At 46.3% G+C, this 24,319-nt stretch overlaps 1 protein-coding gene across 1 annotated transcript in view; it reads right to left on the bottom strand.

Annotated features, from left to right (window-relative positions):
• The window catches only part of Etv6 (ETS variant transcription factor 6), a 227,790-nt gene that overhangs the window by 28,384 nt on the left and 175,087 nt on the right, over positions 1 to 24,319 (bottom strand). Inside the window, exons 3-4 of the mRNA XM_051207928.1 lie at positions 16,825 to 16,989; positions 8,893 to 9,027 (exon numbers count right to left, since the gene is read on the bottom strand). Coding sequence (XP_051063885.1) covers positions 8,893 to 9,027; positions 16,825 to 16,989 — 300 coding nt within the window. The remainder of the gene's footprint in view (positions 1 to 8,892; positions 9,028 to 16,824; positions 16,990 to 24,319) is intronic.

Genomic DNA, 24,319 nt, shown 5'->3' with positions numbered 1-24,319 from the left:
AGAGATTATTAAGGTGTTAGTAAGACTCAAGGATCATGGAGACCATGCACTAGAAAAAAACAGCCCATTTCCGAAACCCATTTCCCATCCTCTAAATTACAAAACAGACTCAGGCGTTGGTCAATAATCTGGTTACCTGCAGGCTCTTTGATGTCCTGGCTTCAAGGCTGGGGTGTGGGTGTGCAGTTGGGGCAAGCCTTAGGAAGTGAGGGAGGGCAGTGAGTGGAAGCACTTTCATGCCAAGGGGAAAAGGGAGCTGATGTAATGTCCTGGAGAGATTTCACTCTGTTCCTGCCCAGGTCCTGGGAACAATGAAGGAGGGAGACAGTGCTCCGGATAATTCGACTCAGACTGGACTTCAGACTCAGGATCCTGGGCAGGAACAAGATGTGGCAGAGCTTCATTTATTTACTTCTCTGCAGACAGTACTGCCAGAGGAAGCATTTGATGAAGCTGATAACATTAATGGTAGTCAAGTGGATCTGAGGGGGGTTAATTCCAGGCTCCTGGTGGTCTGGGCACGGCCACCATCAAGGCTGAAAGGCCTGCAACAAGACCTTCCAAGCTTTGTTTCAGTGTACAAAGCTTGCACCCATGTATGGAGTGGGCTCTGATGTTCCTGCCCTGCTCCTGCCCGTTGCTCTGTTATTATAAGTTGGCAGCTGAGTGTGGAAACTTAAGAGACCAGAGCCGGCAGGCAGAGGAGCTCCGGACACAGGAAATATGCTGCTCGGACAGTGGGTGCGTGGAATCCCTCAGATGTAGAGTCTTCTGTCTAAGGCTTTTTTTTTGTGGGGGGGGGGGATGGGTTGGCCTTGATGTCTGGGTTTGTGCTTAAGTTGCTCAACTGGAAAACTGGGAAACTGTCCATACCACCCTGGTTCTGAAGGTCTGGATTCTTGATAGGAGAAGGAAATGCACAAGTGATGGGAGATGTCATTCTATAAATATGTTTCTCTTATTGACTAATGAATAAAGCACTGATGGCAAATAGGAAAGTAAGATAGGCGGGACTAGGAGACAAGGAGGATTCTGGGAGATGTAGGAGGAGATTCAAGGTGTAGGAACTTGAGAAGAAGGTCCAGACCCTCTCTCTGGTAAGATGAGACCATGTGGAAATACTTAGGTTAATAGATTATGGGTTAATATTTAAGACAGAGCTAGCCAATAAGAAATGCTAGTAACAGGCCAACAGCTTTATATCTAATACAGCGTCTCTGTGTGTTATTTGGGGCTGATGCAGCTGTGGTGCCAGGCTGGCAGGAAAACTGCTCATAACACACAAGGAAGAGAGAGGGGATAGCTACACATAATAGGTCAAGGCACTGAGGTATGGGAGGAAAAAGTCCAAACCCTAGTGAGGAATATTCATTCTGGTTAACAGCGTGCTTTCTAAGCCCAGAGTTTTGTCTTTAGAAATGTCTTTAGACACGGAGGATTCCATTCTTTGAACCAAACAAATAAAGCAGGACTTTAGATGAGAATAAGAGGCCTTACTCTTTTGTATCTCTTATTAGAAAAGTCACACACACACACACACACACACACACACACACACACACACACACACACACACACACAGGCACACCTGAGTTTGAGACAGGGCCTTTAATTGTCACCTTGATGGGATTTGTAATCACCATGGAAACCCACCTCTGGGTGTGTTGGTTTAAGGGAGGTGGGAAGACCCTGAATGTGGGTGTCTCCATCCTATGGGCTAGGATCACAGACTTAATGAAGTGGAGAAGCAAGCCATACATTCGAGTCTCTCTGCTCCCTGATTGTGGATACAATGTGGCTGGTTGCTTCACTCTGCTGCAAACTGTGAGTCACAACAGACATTCCCTCTAAGCTGGTTTTGTTTGGCATTTTGTCATGGCAATGAGAAAAGTAACTCATATGGAATCTCATGGGGATCGGGCTGTCCTTGAACTCACCACACAGAAAACAGTGACCCTGAATCCTGATCCCTTTGTTGTGTCATCCCTACTCGAATTCACCCAAATGCTCCAACTCAGTCACATTATAAACAATGAATAAGTCTAAAGAGGTTGTGGCAAATATTTCATGTTCATATGCCGCATGTCAGCATCACGGTCACCCCCCACCCCATCCCCAGGCTCAGAGAAGTGAGTCAGGGAAATCCCCAGTCTCAGGCCCCTTGTGTTTCACAGTGGTCCAGAGGGGACCACACCTCAGCAGTCTGGAAAAGATGACTACCAACTATGAATGATGTGAAGAGCTAAATAAAAGTTAAAGGCTCCAGTTAAAGGCCCCTGAGGTGGAATTAACCATCATATTCTCTTAGTCCCATTAGGGAGTTGTTGAACTCTGCCCTCCCACTCCAAAGTTCCTATGTCCTAACTTCCAGGATCTCAGAAAGTGGCCTTATTTGCAAAGTCATAATTAGTTAAGAGGAAGCTACTTTATGTCCCAGCGACCCTGACAAAACCCAGTCACCCGAGAAAGTTTCAGTGGAGGGGTTGCAAGGATCCCAGCGGTCATGGGCATGTCTATGGAGGAGGGTCTCGATTGTGATTTGACAGAAGGGCCCAGCCCACTGTGGGTAGCATCAGTGACTCTGGGCTGGATATATATCCCCAAGCTAAGTATGAGCTTGGGGATAAGCCTGGGAGAGAGCCAGCAAGTGCTTCTTCTTTCTTGTGGAAGGGAGCATGAGAGCGCATTTAGTAAAAGCAACAGGGCAAGGTTGGCTGTAAATCTTGGCAGCTGCCAGGAGAAGGGGGCCGGAGAAGAGAAGGAAATCTGCCTGCCGCTAGCGAGGGAGGTCAATAAACAGCCACGGGCCGAAAGAAGAGGGGGCTTCAGAAAACCAGCAAAAACTCTCAGAGCGCCAGGGGAAACGTGCACGGCTCTCGGTCAGACACCGAAAAAGGCACAAGGAAAAGTAAAAGAAAAGGTTACGGTCTTCTGAGTCCTAACTCAGAAAAGTCGGCAAGCTGCACGGTGGAGGCTCCACAGTGTTGTCTGGAGGAAGAGGTGACTAGTGACTGCCCTTCGCCTGCCTGCATGCCTGTGCCCCATGGGTTTTGGTTTTGGAGACAGTGTTTCTCTGTGTAATAGCCTTGACTGTTCGTGAACTCACTTTCTAGACCAGGCTGGCCTCAAACACACAGAGGTCTCTACCTGTGTCCCAAGCGCATAAAATAAAAATAATTCTTCAAAAAGTCAAGGGGGCTTGGAAGGAATTTGGTGGGTAGAGTGCCCAACGTGCACACCGCCCTGGACTTGATCCCCAACATTATATAAACCAGCGATGGAGATGCGTACCTGTATTCAAGGCAATCCTTGGCTACATAAGGAGTCTGACAGTAGCTTGGGCTACATGAGACCCTGTCTTAAAGAAAAAAAAATTCTCTGGATAGAATTTGAAATGAGTCAATTAGACCTGTGGGAGTAAGCCTGTGCTTGTAATCGACTAACAGAGACTGGAGTCAGAGCAGCAAAGGGACAAGGAAAAAAAAACCAGCACAAAGACAAAGAAGTCTTGGAGTGGGGACAGCCAATCAGAGCCACTCAGGAGAGAATGTCCTTTAGAGATGAAATCCGCTGACCCCAGTTCCCAGTCACGAAGGCACTGGCTAGCTTTTCTCTTAAGTTTCTTGGAGACTTCCTGCCTATCCCTGGAGTTACTCATGCATATAGGAATCTCCTGCCCCAAAACTCTTGGCTAAAGAGAGTCATCCTGGAGCTAAAAGCATTCTCCAGACCACAGCAGACTGAGGGCTGGCAGGAGATGCCAAGAGACCATCTGCGCTGCCCAGTGCCTTCTGCTGTGGGTGGATGGAGGCCAGAAGAAACAAGGGCATTTGACCCTTGGCCTGAAAGAGGAAGGAAGGGTCTTTTCCTCTCCTTTCTGGTAGGAACAGGAAGTGGAGAGCTGGGTCTGCTCTTGGTCCCCTGGGACCTGTCATGACCTGCTGTCAGCTTTCAGAACTACAGCGTGGAGAGGGGCGAGAGGAGACAGCCAGAAGTTCTAGATGGGAGTGTGTGGCAAGCCCCCGATTCCAGCGGGGCAACACAAGTGTTCACTGCCAAACAGATGATGGCCTGCAGACAATGAAGGCCGACACTGTCCCCAAGGCAACTGTGATGGAGATGGTGCCCAGTTGGTCCGGAGAGGTGTTACAGGGAAGGGGGTAGGCTTTTACTGTGCGTGGGATGAGCCACACACATGGGGTCCCTTCCTAAAGATGATGGCTGAGAAACCTGGGAGGGAAAATAAAGAGGACCATGTCCTTAGCTGCGGAGGTGCTCCGCCCCACCCAAGTGTGCTTAAGCATGGGCCAGGCTGCAAGGCTCATACACATTTTATCACAATTAAGAACTGACAAGAAAAGCACACCTTTAACTAGCACTGGGGAGGCAGAGGCAGGTAGATCTCTGGGAGTTTGAGGCCTACAAAGTGAGTTCCTGGACAGCCAGGGTTGTTACACAGAGCACCCCCCCCAAAAAAAAAAAAAGAATTTACAGGACAAGGATGATTAAAAACTCAACTAAGTAATGGGAGGAGACGCCAAATAACAACAATGAATGACAGGGGCTTTTCCAAGGGCAATTCTCACTCTAATTAATTTCTTCCTTGCATCGTGTGAGGCAGGCACTCTATTTTCCTTCTGTGACACACGGAGGAACTAACTTGTCCTGAGACACAGAACAAGTAAACTGGGGAGATAGAATGTCCTTGAACCTAGGTGGCCTGGCACATGCCCGTGATGCCCTCTGGCTCCTTCATGTATCACCCAGCAAAAATATCTAACAAGATGTCATAGCCTAGCTGGTGGCCTCTCGGACACTTCATTTATCGACACTATTCCAGTAAGAAGAGAGAATCGGGGTGAATGTTTTACAATCAGTAAGAGGCCATGGCCTCGGCAGACAAAAGCTTCCTGTCTGTGGTACCTCTGCAGCCACTGTAAGGAAAGGCTGGCTTTCAAAGGGGCTCCACTATCAGTGTTCAGAATCTGACTCAGACCCTGTCCATCGCACAGGCTGGGGGGGGGGGTCTTACTCATGCTGAAAAAAACCAACCATCCAGAAGGTTTATTCCACCCAGTTCTGTACAAGTTTTCTGTAGTCATGAACCAGGGCTGGGGTGTAGCTCAGCTGGCAGAGCGCTTACCCGGCAGGCATGAGGCTGTGGGCGCCATCCTCCAGTACCCAGCGCAGAAGTGTCCTATTATCCCAGCACCGGAGAGGAAGAGGGAGGAAACCCACAAGTTTGATGTCATACTTGACTACAGAGTGAGTTAGAGGCCAGCCTGGGTTACACAGACCCTGATTCAGAAAAGGAAAATAGGCCATGAACTAAAAGACTTATTTGGGGGCCCTAGTAATTCTCTTGGACATTTTGTTGTTGTTGACATTTTATAGTGCAAGCAAAGGGTCACCTGACCCACTGCACCCTGGCTGGGTGCAGAAATTGCCATAGTAACTTAATCTCGGAATCTGACTCATTTTTTCAGCTGCTCCCCCCCCCCTTTTCGGGATGCACAGACACTGAAAACTTAACAAAAACCATGAGAACATTCTGGTCTATCGTGAACCTCACCTGCATTTAAGTCTTTGTGTGGCAGGAGACATGGCTCAGCGAGTCAAATACGCTTGCCATGTAAGTGTGAGGGCTACAGTTCAGACCTGCAGTGTCCACAGAAACACTGGGTGGGTGTGGTAGCCCACCTGCAATCCCAGGCAGAGACAGGGGTTCCTTTCTGTGCAGGGGTCCCTGAAGCAGGGTACTGGAATGGGTGAGCTTTGGACCCAGTGAGGCACTCTGCCTCATATCTAAGGAAAATTGATTAAAGAAGACAAGCAGGCATCAACTGCTGGCCTCTACACACACACACACACACACACACACACACACACACACAATGTGAAAAGATACACACACATATGCATGTATAAAACATACCACACGCACATTTGCACAAACATAAATGTGCATACACACATGCATGCATAACACACATACAAACACACACACACACACACACACACACACACAAATCTCCATTTTGTCACTTGGTCTGGGAGCATATCACCTAACTGCCTTCAGTCTCTGTTTCCTAATCTGCTAATTTAGGATAATATCACTTGTGTTTAGGATGGCTGTGACGGTTAGATGATTTGAACATTTAAGTGCTCAGGAGGGCTGACACATAGCAGAACTCAATAAAAAAAGTCATGAGCCTCACCTGTAATTATCTCTCTGAAGTTGTGTATTACCCCAAAGCAGTCCTTGGGCACCTGGGTTTGGTGGTGATGGGAGGGGTAATGCCCCCCCAAGAAAGAGACTAGACAAATGAGACTTCAGTGGGCTAAATCAGAATGCACCCCATAATTCTGTCCCCCCCAAAAGACACAACTGTCCTCTAAGTTCCGGGCTGTTCCCATGTGCTAGCTGCTATGGAAAATGAGACAGTGTTTTGATGTGTGGAAATTCTCAGCGTGACCTGAGAGTCCCACATGCACCTTGTGACAAAAAACTGCCATGAGAGCATCTTCCCTCAACGCTTTACTCAGCACCACAGACAACAATTAGTAGTGTGTGTGTGTGTGTGTGTGTGCATGTGCGTGTGCGTGTGCGTGGGGGTGTGTTCAAATGGTGTGATTAAGAGCTTCCTCTACCTCTCACTGTCTCAGGAAAGACTGAAATTGAAGAGTTCAAAAGGTAAGAGGGGGCGGGGTGATGGAACGAGGACATTAGAGAAACACACATCTTCTTCCTTCTCCCTATAGACTGTCTGGCCAGTGCTCAGGGGTCACTCTTGGAAACCCACTTGGGTTTCATCCAGACTGACAGTTTATTTTAATATGACTTAAGGAGCTCTTAGGGGGACCAGTGTCAACTGCATGTACATGTTGGGGACAGAGCCTTTCTTTGGAAAGAGTGGCAATCTGTTACTTTTAGCTCCATGGGATGTTAAAGCGGCTGACTTTGGGAAACTACAGCCTTAAAATGAGCTGCCATCACAACTGAATGTAACAAGATAGATTTATATTTTATGGTCATTTGCCGGTTCAAATTGTCGGAAGATGCTTTTTGCCTCCTGGTTCTTGCACAAGTGCCAGCATCATCGATTACGTTGTCTGCCTTGTATACAGACGTCTACCTACTATCAAATTCATGTGCTACGTGCCATGACAGTGACAGTACAGGAATCTTCTGATACTGCACTTTTCAGAAAAGTGAACGAGGCTGTTCTCCAAGCTGCCAGACGTTCTGGACAAGGTGATACAACTCAGACCAGCAGGCTTTTCTGTTCCTGGATAGCACCAAGTGGGAGTCCGTCCTGGCTTCCCATGTCTTAACTGCCTAAGACCCCGAGGGTGAAGACCATGTCTTGCTCATCTCTATATTGCTTGGCTATGTGACGATTTGAAAGCTGCAAGGGACATTTAGAACCATCCAATCTAACTCCCCTCGTCACAAACAGGGGAAGCGGAGTGTCCGAGAAATGAGAAACCTGACCTGTTTTGTTTTATGTGCGTGTGTGGTTATTATGCAAGCCAGGAATGAGAAAGGCCAGAAGAGCAGAGGAACATCAAACCCAAATTGGGGGGGAAGGGACAGTTGCTAAACCTAGCCTGGATTACTGGAAGACAGGAGGACGAGGGTAGGGGCATGTCAGAGACACTGGCCTTATTCTCTACCTCACAGGCTGGGGAGGACCCGCTGAGAGACCCACCCCGAGTCAGGCTCTTTGTAAAGTGCTAATGAAGAGAATACATACTGCAAGTCTGTAACTGTTTGACCTCAAAAGAAAAGCAGCAGTCCTGTGTTTGGGAATGACTCCCTAGCCAACAAAACTTCCCAGGGAATAGGATCTCGAAATTGGCTTTAAAGAAAATACCTGTGGGAAAGCCCCACAGGTGGTGCTCATACATCTGCACACTGGCTGCCTGCTTCACAGAGGGGTGGGGTGGGATGCGTGGAGAGGGAGGGCTCGATGGCCCTGGGAGAGGTGGTTCAGCTCTTGCTATTGCTATCACACACCCTGCTGTTCAGTGGCATTGCACACAAAGTCACCTTTTATAGCCCTGCACCCAACACCTGCCTGACCAGGACCACACACTCCACGGTCTTGAGCTGTCTGCTGGCTCCTGTGGGTCCCACGAGGAGCAGCAACTATGACTTGATATTGAACTCATTCCAGAAAACGGTCATTGATGCAAGATGGAGAAAGCCCCTACCCAACACCAACTTCCTCTAGATTGGTCTTCGTTCTTCCCTCAGCTTTTGGGAACCCTCTGCTCAAACATCTTCAAGGAATGGCTTGCTGTCACTTCTCTCCACAGCCACAGAATGTCAATTCTCCACTCTGGTTCCGGGCTAACCTCCTTGGATTAGTTCTATATTGAAAAATGTTCATCACTGCTGAAGTAGGGTGACAGATGGCTCACAAGGCTTTATTTATTTTATTCTATATGGATTACATATATTTGAAAATTTTTATGATAAATGGGCTCTCCGATTAAGTCATCTTACTGCTTTCTATTCTGAGGCCTTACCCCTACCTAACTGGAATGTTCTTGCTGTTTATTAGAACCTTCAAGGACTCCTCTGGACCCCTCCTTTTATAAAGGTGAATGCGCTTCCTGTACCCAGGAGTCATCTCCCCTCAGACTACACCCTGGTGTATATTATTGAAATCAGTGTTTACACTGCAGATTGTGAACTCCAGAAAGCTAACGGTATTATGCCTACTTATCCAGGCAACCCCCCAATGTATGCACACCTTAGGCACTCAATCCACGTTTCCTGGATGAAACATGAATTTATGGTGATAAGAACAGCTTCTCAGTTAACTATGCGACCCCTTGGTTTGTCTAAACCATAGGCAAGTAAAGAGAAGCGTCTTCCAGTACCTTCTTCATGGTTCTGATGCAGTAGGACCTCCGGCTTCGTGTGGATAGAGTTCCCAGGGTGGAAGAAAGGCGAGAAGAGAATTCGAGGTTTCCTCTGCTTCAGAATATGCTGAAGGAGTTCATAGAGCACATCGCCTGGAGGGGAAAAAGGAACAGAGACAGAGAGATGAGATGCGTTGGCTAGCAGCTACAGGAGCTGTGGGGCTGTGACACAGGAAAGAGTTAATAGAACAGACTGGTGGCCGTGACAGGGACGGGGCACAGCACCTGACTCCACGCGTCAGGGCTGCATTTCTTTTTTTTATTAATTATTATAAGATTTAGTGTCAGTTTGATTTTGTGTCTGGGCCATGTACATGTGGGTACCTTTGGAAGCCGGAAGAGGGTGTTGTCAAGTAATGGATGCTGTATGGCGGCACACTTACAGTTTGCAAATTGCTAAGTGGGTAGATGGTGGGGAAAATGTTTTCATAATTAAACTAACTGCAGTGATAATAATAAAGATGACAAGAGAAAAATTCGAGGTGGTGGATATGGACATTGCATTTATTATGGTGGTGAGCTCCAAACTGATGAAATTTATATACTTTATACAGCTCTCTTAGGTTCATTAGATCTCAATGAAGTTATTTCTAAATGCTGAATAGTAAGAGCAGGTCATTGTGGTGCACACCTGTGATCCCATCACTTGGGAGGTAGAGACAGGAACAGCAGGCCATTCTGAGGACGGCCTGGGCTACCTGAGACCCTGTTCACAACAAAACCACAACAAAAATAAAGAAGAGTAATGTACTAAGAAAAAGTTTTGGAACTGGAGAGATGGATCAGTGGTTAGGAGCTTGTTGCTTTTGAAAAGGACCAGGGTTCAGTTCCCAGCACCTGTGTGGTAGCTCACAACTGTCTGTAACTATAGTTCCAGGGGATCTGGCATTCTCTTTTGACCCATGTGGGCACTAGGCACACATATAGTGCATAAACACAGTGTGTGTGTGTGCGTGCGTGTGTGTGTGTGTGTGTGTGTGTGCGCGCGTGCGTGCGTGCGTGTGTGTGAAGGCAATTGTGGAGCTGTTTTTTCCTTCTACTTTATGTGTGGCCCTGGCAGCAAACTCCAGCAAGCTGTCAGGCTTGTGTGACACACACTTCCACCCAATGAGCCATCTATCTTGTCCACTCCCCTCTAGACAACATAAACTGTCTAATGGTAAACATACCCAGTCTACACAAAAGCATCTAAACAACAGATGGGATAACACGATAGATCCTCCAGAGGGGGCTCATGGATTAGGTCTGGTAGGCGCAAAGGGTCCACAACTACATTAGGTTTTGACATTTCAGGATCCTGAAACGCCACTGTAATGACCTGTTCTTTGATGACAGAGAGGCCATCAGAGGATGATCCCAGAGCCTCAATGTCTTCCTGTTTTTTGTGAAAATAACCTTTTAACGCCTCTTTCTCTCTCTCTGCTTGCACTTTGTAATTATTTGAAGAAAACGACATCCTTCCGTAGCTACATTTTAAGTGTGCAAAACCTTATCTTACGGACTATTCATAGAAATTTTACCTATCAGCTATATGTAGGAGGCTGAAGACAGGAAATCTGAAGCCAGCCTGGGCTACACAGCAAGATCCTATCTCATACAACAACAACTAAAACTTCTCCTGGTGGGGAGAACACATTTTTCTAACTCACTCAGAGCCCAGGCTGGGGTTGGGGATGCTAAAAATAACAAACTTCATTAGTGTTGGTCAGAAGTGTCCACTCTCTATAAGGAACTGGGACAGTATGGGGTCACCCCTTCTTTAAAAATACATCCAGGTGACACTCCAAGGTCCTACAAGCTCCACGGAATTATCTGGACATGTCAGCACTGGGAGAGAGTGAATGGCGAGTTCGGTAGGCCTGGATTTGAAGTGTCTACTGAGCAGGTAACTAGCAACCCCCACCCCAAAACAAAAACAAAAACAAACAAATAAACAACAACAAAAAAAAAACCAAACAAAAACCCTCCACAATACAACAAAAACCCATCAGGAACTGGTTCCATCCCTCTCAAGTTCACAATGCTGGGTGAAGGATGGTGGTGGGGGTGTGTGCTTCGGCACTCTGTAAGGATGGCTGATTAATTTATAACAACAGCACAGGCCTCACTGTCTCCCCGCACCCTTCCTCATACAGAGACATGCAGTCAACAACAGTAACAAACAATGGGCCTTTGTCTCTGATCTTAGCCATTTTTAAAGACACTTTAATTAACAACTTAATTTAACTGTGTATTTTGGGCTGTAGATATTGCTATTTTTTTTTTTCTTCCAAACTGATCATGAACCTTGGAAACACTCCAGGAGTGGCTTCTCTCTGCAAACCTATCTACTACTGCCCCCTTGTACCAAATCAAGTTCTATAGGTGGCCACCCTTTCCCAAGTACCCGCCCTCATAGCCCAAGGAACTTCCCTAGCTAGCTGCTACTCACCCCCCCCCACAAGTCTTTGAATTTTGGTTATTGGTGGTACAGCTAACTGCTACCATTTACAGTTAGGAAAAATGAACACTAATATGGCAGTTTTGAGAGGATTTTAAGATTGGACAGGCAGTCGGGCAGACGAGCTCTGACCACATTTTTGGAAATGCTGTAGGAAAGCAGAACCTGTACCGGGTACCAGGTTTCAGGGCTGGGAAGGGTTTCAGGGCTCCAAACCAGGAGCCATTGCTATGGCTCCAACAAGAAGGCAATGCAGAACCCAAAATATAGTCCTATTTTAACGATTCACATTTTAATCTCATACAAAAATAAGTCCCTAATCAACACTTTTTTCTTTCCGTTTAGTGTAATGTCTTCCTAACCCTTCCTAATTTACACCGCCATACTGGGTTTGAGCTTGTGGATTTGATCAGTGTTTTATTTTGGCGTTATGCAGAATAGAAAACGCAAACATTAAAGAAATGTGTTCTTGATGATTACTATTAAAAAAAAAAGTCTGCAATTAGTGTATCCATTTTGGAAGGGGAGGCCAGGAAATATAAATTTAGTGTCTGTGAAGGGTGTTCAGTGCTACTCCCTCAGCGAGGACCACAGACTGAAAACGCAGCCAGCCTCCTTGGGTACCAGGTCACCTTGAGCAAGTCCCTGGGTGTCTCTGCAAAATGCACGCTACAGCACCTGCCTCTCTCGCTCATCACAGAGGTTCAATGACAGTCACATACTGAAGGACCCGGAAAAGAGCTGATGTGACCACACCTCCTCAAGCTGGTGAGGGGGGGGGGCCTAAAACAAGGGCTAGGAGGAGGAAGCCACTTTCTTTTCCTTATTTCCTTAAAGCACGTTTATTTATTGTTATTGTGTGTGTGCATGTCACAGGGCAGGTGTGGAGGTTGGAGGGTAACCTTGTAGGGTAGGTCCTGCCCTTCTACCTTCACTTGGGTTCTCGGGATCAAACTCAGGTCACCAGGTCAGAGTGGTAAATGCCCTTACCCTGCTGTTCCCTGGAGTTATATTTCTCTACAGTGGACTGGCTAGCTGATGGCTTGGGATCTGACAGCTAACTCCTTAAACATGTGCTTTAGTTGCCTCAGTATCATGGTTTAATAAGGATCAGGAGAAACAAATAGGCCGAATAGATGGTTATTCAGGGAGAAATAACTTACAATGGAGACAGACGAACACCAGCAGGTTCCTGGTCCTAAGGATGCCTCAGGATGCTCTCCTGTCCCTGTGCTGCAAGCTCCCAGGGTCCTCCTCAGACCAGTTCCCCCGTCTCCACCCCAATGGGTGTGGTCAGTGCCACAGATGTGGATAAAGTGAATATCTCACTACACCTCAGGCCTGGGTTCCCTCGCTAGACTGTGTAAGGGGGGTACTAAGGGTCCCTTGAGGTGGACCCACATAATGAAACAAGCACAGGCTAAACATAAACAGTAAGTGTTCCTCAGCACTGCCTCCGGCTGGCATCAGCTACCATTCTGATTACTGATGTCATGCTAGTGGCCTAGGACAGAGAGGTCTCACATAGAGAACTGAGGAGGAAGGTTTGGGCTCTACATTTCCCCTTTCAGACAAGGACAAAGAAGGTGACCTGAGGCTTCTCTCCCCCAGCATCTCAACTTTACTACCCTTGCGTGTGGGCACGGCTGGATCACACATGGCTCCCCAGCAACCAGGGGCTCTGCTCAGAGAAGCGGCTGGCTCAGCGCTATGGAGGCATTACCCTGCACATGCACTGTAACACTCAATGGCACAGTGTACTGTAACAGCTCCCTGGTGTCAAATCAAAGGACAGTTGTGGTACTGAGGGAGCAGCCCCACCTTAGCAGAATTCATTGCCAGGAATCTTAACCTGCCTCCTCCTAGGATGCTTCCTGGTTGCCAAGACTGCCGCTCTGGCTTTCCCCCAGCCTTTCGGTATTGGGCTTCCCAGTGCTCACACCAGCTCTTCTTGGACAACTGTATCTGTTCCCACAACTTTACTCCACTTGTCTTGGGCCTGATCTGTTCCAGTCACGATGCCTTCTGACCACCAGACCATATTTACTTATCTCCTAGGAAGTTCCCCTTGAATGATTTACGGACAGCGTGTTCAACACAGCAATCTTCACAAACCAGAAGGGTCAGTAAATGCTGCTGTCTCGTCAGGTCAGAAATTTGGGTTTAATCCTTCAACTCTCCACTCCCCCCCCACCCCCCTTTCATCTAACATGGAATCAGCCCTCGAGCCTGGGGACTCTGCCTGTTAACCACTCTTGGGATTATCCCCTCTTCTCTGTTGGCCCTGCCTTGGTTTTGATCAGCACTGTTGCTTCAAAACTCCAGCCAGACTGGCCCACATGGCACATCTGTTCCTCACCAATCATCTGCTTCAGACCCTGACCAGAATGTGATGGAGGAATAATAAACAAAAGGACAAATGAACAGTTAGCTCTTGAGCTGTGGAGTACCCGTCACCCTGATCATTTCCAAGCTCGCCTAGCTAGTTTCATATCGGGGGTGGCTGGGGCATTTCCAGTTTATGCTGTTATAAATAGACTTGCTAAGGACATTTTCTTTGTCCACTATTGGACGATTTCCTTGGGATATTTTCTTAGGAATGGAATTACCATGGAAAGGCTATGATTAGCTCTAAAGCTCATTATACACTGGTGGCACTCAAAAGGCTGGGGCCAGAGGGCTACTGCTTAAATGCCATCTGCTACCTGAGAATCTCTCCCGGGGCTCCTGAGCTTCTCACTTCACTGGGTTAGTGGGCTGACATCGGAACCGTACACTGTTAAAGTGTGAACTTTCCAGGTGATGATTTGCTGTGCACATACTCTTGACGAGCAGATCACCATCTCAAGTGACACACTCCCTGGCTTGCAAACAGTTCTCTCTTCTATTTCCTTTTGACGCAGAAACTTCATTTTCCTTTTGACCAATTACAAACTAGAGAAAATGAAGTAAGTAAAAGCATGCCTGGCGTGGGAGGCAGAAGTTTTAGGCCTGTCAGGAAATTCTCTGCTGGGTCCTTTTTGCCTGGGGATGGGTTAAGAATGGGGCCTGCAGCTCACCCTCAGAGTTCCATGATGAATTCAGCAGTGGGAACAGCATGGTCAAATGCCTGGGGATAGGGGACCCCCAAATGCCCATTATTGTGATGGGACAGTATGAGTTGTGGATTTTGATTGGCTCTGGGTCCTAAGCATTTTATTTAGTCTATTTTGGCAGCTAAACTGATCAGAAACTTTTCGTTCACCGTGGGGTAGGCAATCCATTTCAGTTCAGGTATTTCAGTGATCTACGTCATCCGGCTGGGCCCCACCTTCTAAGTGTTCCCCACTTCCCAGCGCACACACACATCTGTACCGCCATCTGTACCGTGCGGTGAAAGGTGAGAGCAAAGTGAAAGGTTCCCCTATACAAAAGAATATTCCATTACTCAAAAACACATGAACGAATTTTAACTTCCCATTCATGACTGAGAAAAGGGAGGTGGATTATAGAAATATGCTAAATACTACATTTAAGAACAAATCAGAAAACACATACAATACGATAATTTCTTTCAGCTGAATGCAGAATATGAAGTAAGGCAAGCAATAAACTTGTGAGAAAACGGCAAAATTACTAAGTGTACATTTGCTTATTAAAGAAAACATCAAACAATGCACAGCCACGCACCAGCACACATCAGCAGTGCACAGCCACGCACCAGCACACATCAGCAGTGCACAGCCACGCACCAGCACACATCAGCAGTGCACAGCCACGCACCAGCACACATCAGCAGTCGCCACCACCTTCATAAGGGCCAGGCAGCTGAGAACGTAGGTGACGTTCCTATCCATGAGTGACTTCCCTAAGCAATGTCTCTGATATGAGCCACACAGTGTTTACTTCTTGTTCAAAGACACATAAGGTAAGAAAGAGCCAACTATGCGAGCCTCCACTCAAGGCCACGCAGCTGCCCTGCAATTCCTGGTACTTGCCCTCTATGACTTGTGTTCTAGGATCCTCTGACTTAAATCTAAAACATAGCCATTCAACCTAGCAAGCCACCTTCTGTTTAGATGGCTGATCAAAGGAATTGCATGTAGATAATAATGAACATTTTCAGATCAACTTTGAAATGGGATTTTTCTATACGGGAAGAATGTAAACAATGTGTATCTTTACAGATAAGGACATTGGCAGGTTGGAAAGAGTAGAAATTATTTACAAAATCACATCGGCACACTAAAAGACCACCACACACACACACACACCACACGCGCGCACACACACACACACACACACACACACAGAGTCTTGGAGACAGGGTCTCAAATGTATTTCAGGCTGGCCTCCTACTCATGATTCCCCTATCTCAGGCTTCTGTGGGCTAGGATTACAGGTTCTACACCATGATGCCTAGTTTGCCATTTTTTTTTTTTTTAACTGAATTAAAGGGACCTTGAAAGCGAGTTTCTTTATCCTTTTTTTAAAACAGGGATAGAGAGCATAATATGAATTAAGTTGATAATGACTTGAGTGATTTTGTTCATATAAACTAATGGACACGTGAGTCTATTCTACCTGAATGCTATGTGTGCAATACCTCTAAATAAGAGTGAACACAAAGTGACACTTGTCTGTTCTCTTTTATTAATTGGGTCTTTCTGAGTCCAGTCATCAAACATGTCTCTGCATTTTAATCACCCCAGATCCACTTAACGGGGCAAGTGTTTAACAGCTCAAGGACTAGATAAGAGGATTCTGTCAAGGTATCAGCGATGCCCAAACTCTTTCCTTTTGTTATTTTAGAAAGGGTCTTTCTATGCAGCCCAGGCTGGCTTCCAATTCATGATCTTCCTGCTTTAACCTCCAGGATGCTGGGATTACAGGTGTGCACCACAGTACCTAGGTCTCCTGTGGTTTTATCTGAGTGGTTCACAGCACATGTGCCCTTAGCCACCTCTTCTAAAGCCTTTAGGATCAGAGGCAAGGCAGATAAAAGGAGAGGGTGGAGTTTGTCTTCTCTATTTGATGGAACACTAGACCCCTTAAAGTTCCAGTGTCTGGTCATAGGTGAATTGCTTCTAACTTAACAGTCTCTTTGATGTGGAAACCTTCCCTTCCCTGCACACCAGCCATTACCAGTAGATCCTCCTTTTCTTTTTGTATTTATTTATTTATTATGTGTACAGTGTTCTGTCTGCATGTAACCCTGTAGGTCAGAAGAGGGCACGAGATCTCGTTACAGATGGTTGTGAGCCACCACGTGGTTGCTGGGAATTGAACTCAGGACCTCTGGAAGAACAGCCAGTGCTCTTCACCTCTGAGCCATCTCTCCAGCCCTGATCTTCATTTTTTTTTTTTTTTTTTTTTTTTTTAAGAGTCCTGTGTCAGGATGAGTGTGGCAAAGACCAACCACTGGCCGGCCGTACTTCCATCCTGAGCCGATGCAAGAACAGGATTCTCACCTGAATGAGGAGATCGGTAACGGAAATCCTCTTTGGTCAGTAGTAGGAGTGCCTTGCCGTTCATCTCAAATGTGTTGCTCTCAATGGGCCTTAAGGAAAACTCGTTCTCTGCCCACTTGAGCCACTGGGCTACGTCATCTCTGCTCCAGTAAATTGGCTGCAAGCCTGTTGGAAAGCAAGAGGCAGAGAGAAAAGATCATGTCACTGTTGGGAGAAAGGTCTTGGAATAATTAACAGAACTGAGACTTTGTCTCAAGAGCCTGCACGCTGAGTTCCAAGGCCCGCGGTTTGTAAGTACTCACGTGTGGTTCACATTAACGTTTTACTTACAGGAAGAATGAAGGGAACCCCCTTTCCAGGTAACTCAAGGATGACAGGTCTTCTAGGCCTGCCCTGGGGCTGCACTAAGGTCAGGTTGGCTCTAATGCAGTCTGGGAGCATCCTAGGAGGCCTTAGACTCTGAGCTGATGTGATTGTAGCCCAGAGTCTTTGAAATGGAAGTGTTCCAGAGCCGGCCTTGACCCCCCCCCCCCAGAGCTGCCAAGGAATGAAGCATCCCCTGAAACCTTTTCCAGGAAGAATCATTTACTCAGCCTCTGGGAAGTGGCAGGCCAGCCTCTGGCCAATGCAGAACCGGAGGAACACAGATGCCCCTCTGCCTCATTATTTGTCTGGAAGTGGCTGGATGCCACCAACACGCTGGTTCAGGCTGCGACTCTGGGAGGCAGAGTCCGTATTTTTATTTTACTTTGCTGCTATGGGGAAATTTGATACATCCTTTAAGCAATTAGAACAATAGTTCTCAAAGTGTGAACCCTGGGAACCCTGAGGGTTCCCAAGACCCTTGCACAGTGTTGGTGCAGCAAAAACGCTTCTTAGAACAATATTAACATTACTTTCTCTTTTTACTCTCATCCTGTCATGAGCACACATGGAATATTCTAGGGGCTACATGACCTGAGGCACCACAGCAGGCTGAAGAAATGAAGAGTCGTAAACCCAGGTGTCTTCGATTAACCTGGACATTGAAGAGGTTTGTAGAAGCATATAACACTACTGCTGCTTGCGCGTATCTTTGAAAATATGCTTTAAATACATATTGATATATGCCTAGCTTATTAATCAGTAAGTTAGCAAATACCTTAAAAAGTAGTTTACAGTATGGCAAGTGTTGTTGTAAGTCATATGAGCAAAATCGTTTGCACGGTGGTGATTATCAAAGAACAGTCTTTGATAATTATTTAGCACTTGGGTCCTGGCAGCATAAGGTCTACAGGGTTTCATTCTCCAAAGTAACAGAACCGAGAGTTCTGTGGGACCAGTGTTTGTGCAGAGATGTGGGGCGTGTCTTAAAAACGTGCCCTTCAGCTCAGTCCTGGAACAAACCACTTCCCCCACTAAATTGGGCATGGTGAAGTATGGTCCGATCCCTCGGATGCCCAGGGTGCTGAGAGTGGGGAACAAATGTGTCAGATCCCAGGGAGAACATTCCAGGCTCTGACCGTGACTGCTGGCTCTGCCTTCCAAGAGGAAAATGGTTTTGGAGAACAGAAGTCAGTTTCTTCTAAGTCCCTGGAAGACTACGGGAGACTCCTTACAACTAGTCAATTGGAGGGCCTGCTAACACAGCTACTTGGAAAATAACACAAGTCTATGCATGGCTGCCTGGGCTACAGAGTAAGTTCAAGGCCAGCCTAGCAACTCAGTGAGACCCCATCTCAAGTCCAAAGAGGGCTGGGGTGGTTGTTCAGTGGTTACCACGTGTGAGGCCCAGTGTTCAATCCCTGCTACTATAAAATCAAAACCACCAGTCCAGCCCACGGACGAAGCAAGCTACTGTGATACATGACTGCTTTACGACAGTTAGGAGGAAACAGGACTGCTACAGGATCTGAGGCTTTTGTTTTTGGCTCTCCACTGGTCAGAAAGCAATGCCTGTTCAAAATGGTTTATGGACAGGGAAAGTGTCCACCTCTTCCGAGTAGAGGGCAGATGGGAGCCAGGCTATCCCGGGAAACCTTCAACTTTACTTCCTACTGTCAACGGTGATTTCAGATGTTACTGGTAAGTGGGAGGGTAACGCCTGCTGCATCAGGGGATGGGTGGAGGTTCCAATCAGGCAGCCTCAGGAAAGCACCTAGCGGTCAGAGGGCTTTTTAGGGGACCAACGGGTCTGGGGCAGAAGCTTGCTGGGATGTCAAAGTAAATATAGAGCCAAAGCCTGTCAGGGAGGGGAAATGAATGTGAAATGCTGACTTTCTACCAGGACAAACTGAAACACAGGGGCGGGGCCACAAGCAGTAATCTGAGGTTCTTTATATTCTACTGAAGAAAATCCTCATGAGTAATCCTTTCCCTAAATACAAGAAGAGGCACACACTCCCAACAATACTGCTGGGTAAGAATAACAGTTTCTCTTCTCACTTCCCATTAATCTCTCCCACAGCTCAGCCTTGAAGAGACCAAGGCCACGGTGCTGTGGAAATCCCCTCCCCAGGAGCCCACGAGGACACTCTGGGCACAGGTACTGCTGGATGGCGGTTACAGAGAGCACTTGGCAGCTAAACAGCAGCGACCCTGATGCTGCAAGCAACCTGCTGGAGGACACTCAGGGAATCAGTCAGCTTCGCTGCACTTCCATTAGCAGAAGAAGGTGGAAAGCTCAGTGAGCCAGAGGCAGGCTGGCTACACAGGAGCGTTGCACGTCAAGTCCCTCTGCTATTTCTTTTTTTAATTCAACGGTATAAAAAGGCTAGGAGATAGCATGTGCAGTGTAATTTTAACGGAGGGAAGAGAACCCACTCCCTTCAAGGGTCCTAAAGCCCGTATGTTGAAGAGTCTAATGGAGGTACCTGGAGGTAACTGCTCTGATGGAGACTAATTTACTCAACAGTCATGTATGAAGCACTGTTCCAAGCATTTCAGAGATATCAGTCCATTTGACTGCATGCTTGGACATTTGTGATGGAGGTGCAAACTAGGAAACGTAGGCTGGATGCACTTAAGATTCACCCCATGCTGGTACAGTTCTAGCAACAAGTGGGGCGGAGATCTGGATCCCAAGCACGCTGATTCCAGAGTCTGTTTTCTTACCCAGGCATTTTCCAACTGCACTCAGAACCAAGACGGGCTTTCAAAACGACCAAGGAAATCGACTCCTTCCCACCCAACACTGAGATCCTTGGCCAAGAAAAGTTATCAGCAGATTGAAGTCGAGGGAAAAAATAAGCAACAACTCGGCAGATCCCAGGGAGACAGATTTATGGCTAGGAAGCAGAGGGAGGGGCAGGTGGGACGCTACTTCCAATGTGTCTGGGAAGAGAGTGCTGTTTTCACAGGCTTCTCAGTACTGACATTGGCTCCTGACTTTTTGCCCAGTTCCCCACTGTGGGTGGGACCAAGGCTGCCTGAGAAGGGAGAGATGTGTAGGATTTGTTTCACAGTTCCGACAATTTGGCTCAACAAAGAAAGACTATATATGCTAATGATTAGGACGGAGGAAGGGAGGGAGAGATGGAGTGAGGGGGAGAGAGTGGGAGGTAGATAGACTCTTAGATATTACTCTATGTGTACCAATGTGCCACAAGAGCCATTTAACTATGACCAGCACACTTAACACACCAATTCATTTCAGAGAGTACGTGGTGAGAATTTTGCATGGAGGAACTGAACTTCTATGAGTGAGAAAATTACTAAGACTCCCACTGGCCTAAGGAGGTCCAGTCAAGTTCAGTGATACATCCATATTATTGATTTCTTCCACTCCATGTTCAAAGATGCCTACCATACCCATCAGGTCATCCTCACCTCATGTCCAACTTTTTGAGTTAAGCTTAAACTACTGACTGAAAGAAGATCTGGAGTCAGGAGACGGGATTCCATTCCCATCTGCTGCTAATGACCATGGGGTTCTAGGGAGCCCATTTCGTTTCTCTGTGGCTCAATGGCTTTATCTGTAAAAATGCGGTACTTAGAGTATGTGATCAACTAGTTCCTGCAGGGTTTAGTATAGCCAGTGTGTACCTACTGAATCTGAACCTTAAACACGAAACAATTTAGCCAGCTGGGATGTTTGTTTCCCTACAAAACTACTCTACATTCGTAATCATGACCTAAAGATTTTGTAACTTTTTGAAGGCTCTTCTGTGTCATGGAAGGCGGATTAGTGCTTAAGAGTGTACTGCTATGTTCTAATTCTTTACAAAGTTGTCTGCCAGCATAGCAATGATAAACAAAACAGCTTGCCCCTTTGAAGTCCATAGTTGCTTCCCACGTGTTACCTCCCTTAACTGATAGGAGTCCTGTAATTGGCTGGGTTCCTATTTCAGTTTAACAGACGAGGAAATGCAAGACTGAGAGTTGATGGTCGAGGTTTGAACATTATTATGCTCAAGTTCCTTTACTGTGTGTGTGTGTGTGTGTGTGTGTGTGTGTGTGTGTGTGTGTGGTGTTTGCAATGGAACCCAGGGCCTCATACATGTTAACAATTGTTCTATTGCTGAGCCACACTCCAGCTCCCAGCTCAAGACCTTTCACCACTGTAGACCTTGACAAACACATCCTTTCATGTCAAACTCTCCGTATTTATAGGAGTTTGCTATGGAGTCCATGCACTGGAAGGCAGAAGTAGAGAATGCAAGGGATGAAGATGCCACAGAGATGCTCTGACTCAACCCTGGTCTCCATGACTGATTAGGAAACCAAGGCCTGGAAAAGCTAACCATACCACGCCACGCCCAATCATCCCACCCCAGGGATCCACGTGCCCTTATCACTTGACTCGATGACAGCAACTTTATGACCCTTGACCTAGCCATGTCCAGTGACTAATTCCATCCTTGCTGGTCATCTTGCATTAAATAAGCAGCCCAGAACTACAGCTTTCAGAGCCCTCACATCTGTGGTCCCCTGACTCCAACACAGGACTATGATTCGGGTCTATCTCTGCCTTGACAATACAGTTCAATGACAATGAAGCAGACCATTACTGAACCCTTAGATTAAATCAAATCACAATGAGGACTAGGGTTCTTGCTTGTTAAGCAGCCCACAGAATTGGAAGAGGTAGTGCTGGGGCTGTTGGCTCCTCAGCTCACTATTCACTTCCGCCATGTTGATTTTCAAATAGATTGACAGTAACAGCCAACGCAATCACTTACTGTGTGTCAGGGGATGCTTTATATATGCCACACACCTCATTCCCTTAGCACCATAAGACAATTACTGAAGCGCAGAGAAGTTCAGTGACTATTTGAATAAAGTCGCAGAACCAGGAAATGGAGGAGTCACCATAGGAACCCAAGTGGGTCTGATGCAATCAAAGTTCATATTACACATCTGCCTCTATCTAAGACTCTCTGGTACTTTGACAGAACATAAAGTTAATAACGTCTGCATTTCCCAAGAATCTACCTGTTTTCTATGGTTATATCTTTGGCTGTATATAAGTAACTGGTGCTAGGAGTCAACAACCCTAGTACTACTGTGAGAATGTATGTCAACCAACAGTTGATTTAGTCATTTCTAACATGCTGCATTCTGTCCAGATACAGATCTCTTTCTAGTATCACCCATACCACAAAGCTTCTATGACCGAAGGTCTGATAGGCACCTGTCATCCCCAAGGGTCAGTGAAAGTGCTGACCAGGTGAGGCCTGGGATGGGAGCATGCTGGTGACACATCAGCCCCCTCCTTTGATGGGTACCAATCAGCTTCCTAGCTATCAAGCCACCTACACACTCATCAATAAGCTGGAATGCTTTCCTGAAGCTCAGAAGTACAGCAAGTACATATAACACTTTTAGCAACTTTCTGAGGATGTGGCAGTAGAGAGGGACCAATGTCTGGCCCCGCAGGGATAACTTTCTCTCTGTGCTCACACACACAGGTCTGTAAGTCCATCTTGAACACTACTCAGGGTCCCATCAGCTTCGTTGTTTTGGTCTGTTTACACACTTCCCCTCCCTATCTACTCCTCACATCAAGTCAACACAACTGGCATCCCTTCCTCTTCCTGCTACCCCAAGGGGCACTGTTGGCATGCCTGATGTTTCTGGAGAATTCTCTGGCTTGGCATACCATGAGTCTGGGCCACACAGAAGTACTCAGTTTGCTTTCCCAATGAGTCTACCCATCTGGAGACCTCTGCCCGGTGGTCATTCTCCTAGATAAATCAGAAGGAGGAGTCAGAAGGTGACTAGTGCTGTTTTTTCTTTGCCTGTGTTGATGTTACCAGTATAAGCCATAGCAAACCAATAGCAGGCTTTTCTTTGAGACATCCCCAACTTTGTTCAATGTAGTCTGAAGTTATCTGCAGGTCGCCTTGTCTTACTACTCTAGACCCATGATGTCTTTCCTTTATCATTTTTCTTTTCAGTAACTTGTTTTTATCACACACAACTTTTTTAAAAGATAGAGCTCATTAGACTGATACAAGATTGTGGGATGAGAAGCTGGCACACCATGCTGGCAAATGATTTGGTGATATTTTAAGAGCCTGGTGAATGTCAACTTCTGAGAATCTACCTTAGAGAAATAACTTTGTATGCACAAAAATCTTTCATGCACAAAGATGTGTGGTTTTTGTTTTAATATCAGGTGTTACTTTTAATATTGGAAAACAAAACATAAAAAAGAGAGCAGTCCCTTACTGACAACATCTATGATAAAGAGTGATGCAATCAATAACTATTCAGGAAGAATGAATACTCATATTGAAAATCAAAAGTTTGTATACTCATAGAATGTCAAACAATGCACAGATGTTTTATAAAACATAAAAATATTAATAGCAACTGTCCGTAGTAGAATTATAGGTGACATTTACTCTTTTACTTATTTTTATTTCCCAATTTTCTGCATTAAATATGCATCATTCTCTGGGTATAGGATACAGTCTTACTAAATTGCCCAGGCTGGCCTAGGATAGCACATCTTCCTGCTTCAGCCTCCAGAGTAGCTGGGATTACAGGCATGCACTACCTGGCATCATTGCATTTACATAAAAACACCTTCATAAAAGTTGAGACTCTGGTTGAGGTGGTATAGTACTGAGATCCCAGGACATGGGAGGTGGCGACAGAAGAATCATCAGGTGTTGTTCAAGGCTAGCCTGGGCTGTATGTGATCCTATCTCAAAAAGGGAAAAAACTGAGCTCATTAGAGGCTATGCCCTACAGAGCAGTACCTGATAATTTTGGTTGTTCTGTCCCATCTTTTTTTCTGTTAGTCATGTGCAAATGCTGAAATTATCTCTTTTTTGAGAGTACACCAACTCTTCTGAGTTGTATTGTAGCATTTTGGTTCATGGGATCACAGGTAGTTTCCCTCTGAAGTTTAAAAATCTGCTTTCTAATTAAGTCAAGAAAACATCCCTAGTCTGTCTATTTACCTTCCTTCATTCTGCATAAATGTTCCCATCCTAATCAGAAGTCCCCAACACTTCTACTTTGCCAGCCAATCTCTGTCAGACTTGAGTCAAAGGGCAGAGCCTCT

This window comes from Phodopus roborovskii, unplaced genomic scaffold (assembly GCF_943737965.1).
Source record: "Phodopus roborovskii unplaced genomic scaffold, PHOROB, whole genome shotgun sequence".
NCBI classification, from domain to species: domain Eukaryota; kingdom Metazoa; phylum Chordata; class Mammalia; order Rodentia; family Cricetidae; genus Phodopus; species Phodopus roborovskii.
Note: the sequence above shows the minus strand (reverse complement) of the source record. Positions and strands in the feature narration are given on the sequence as shown.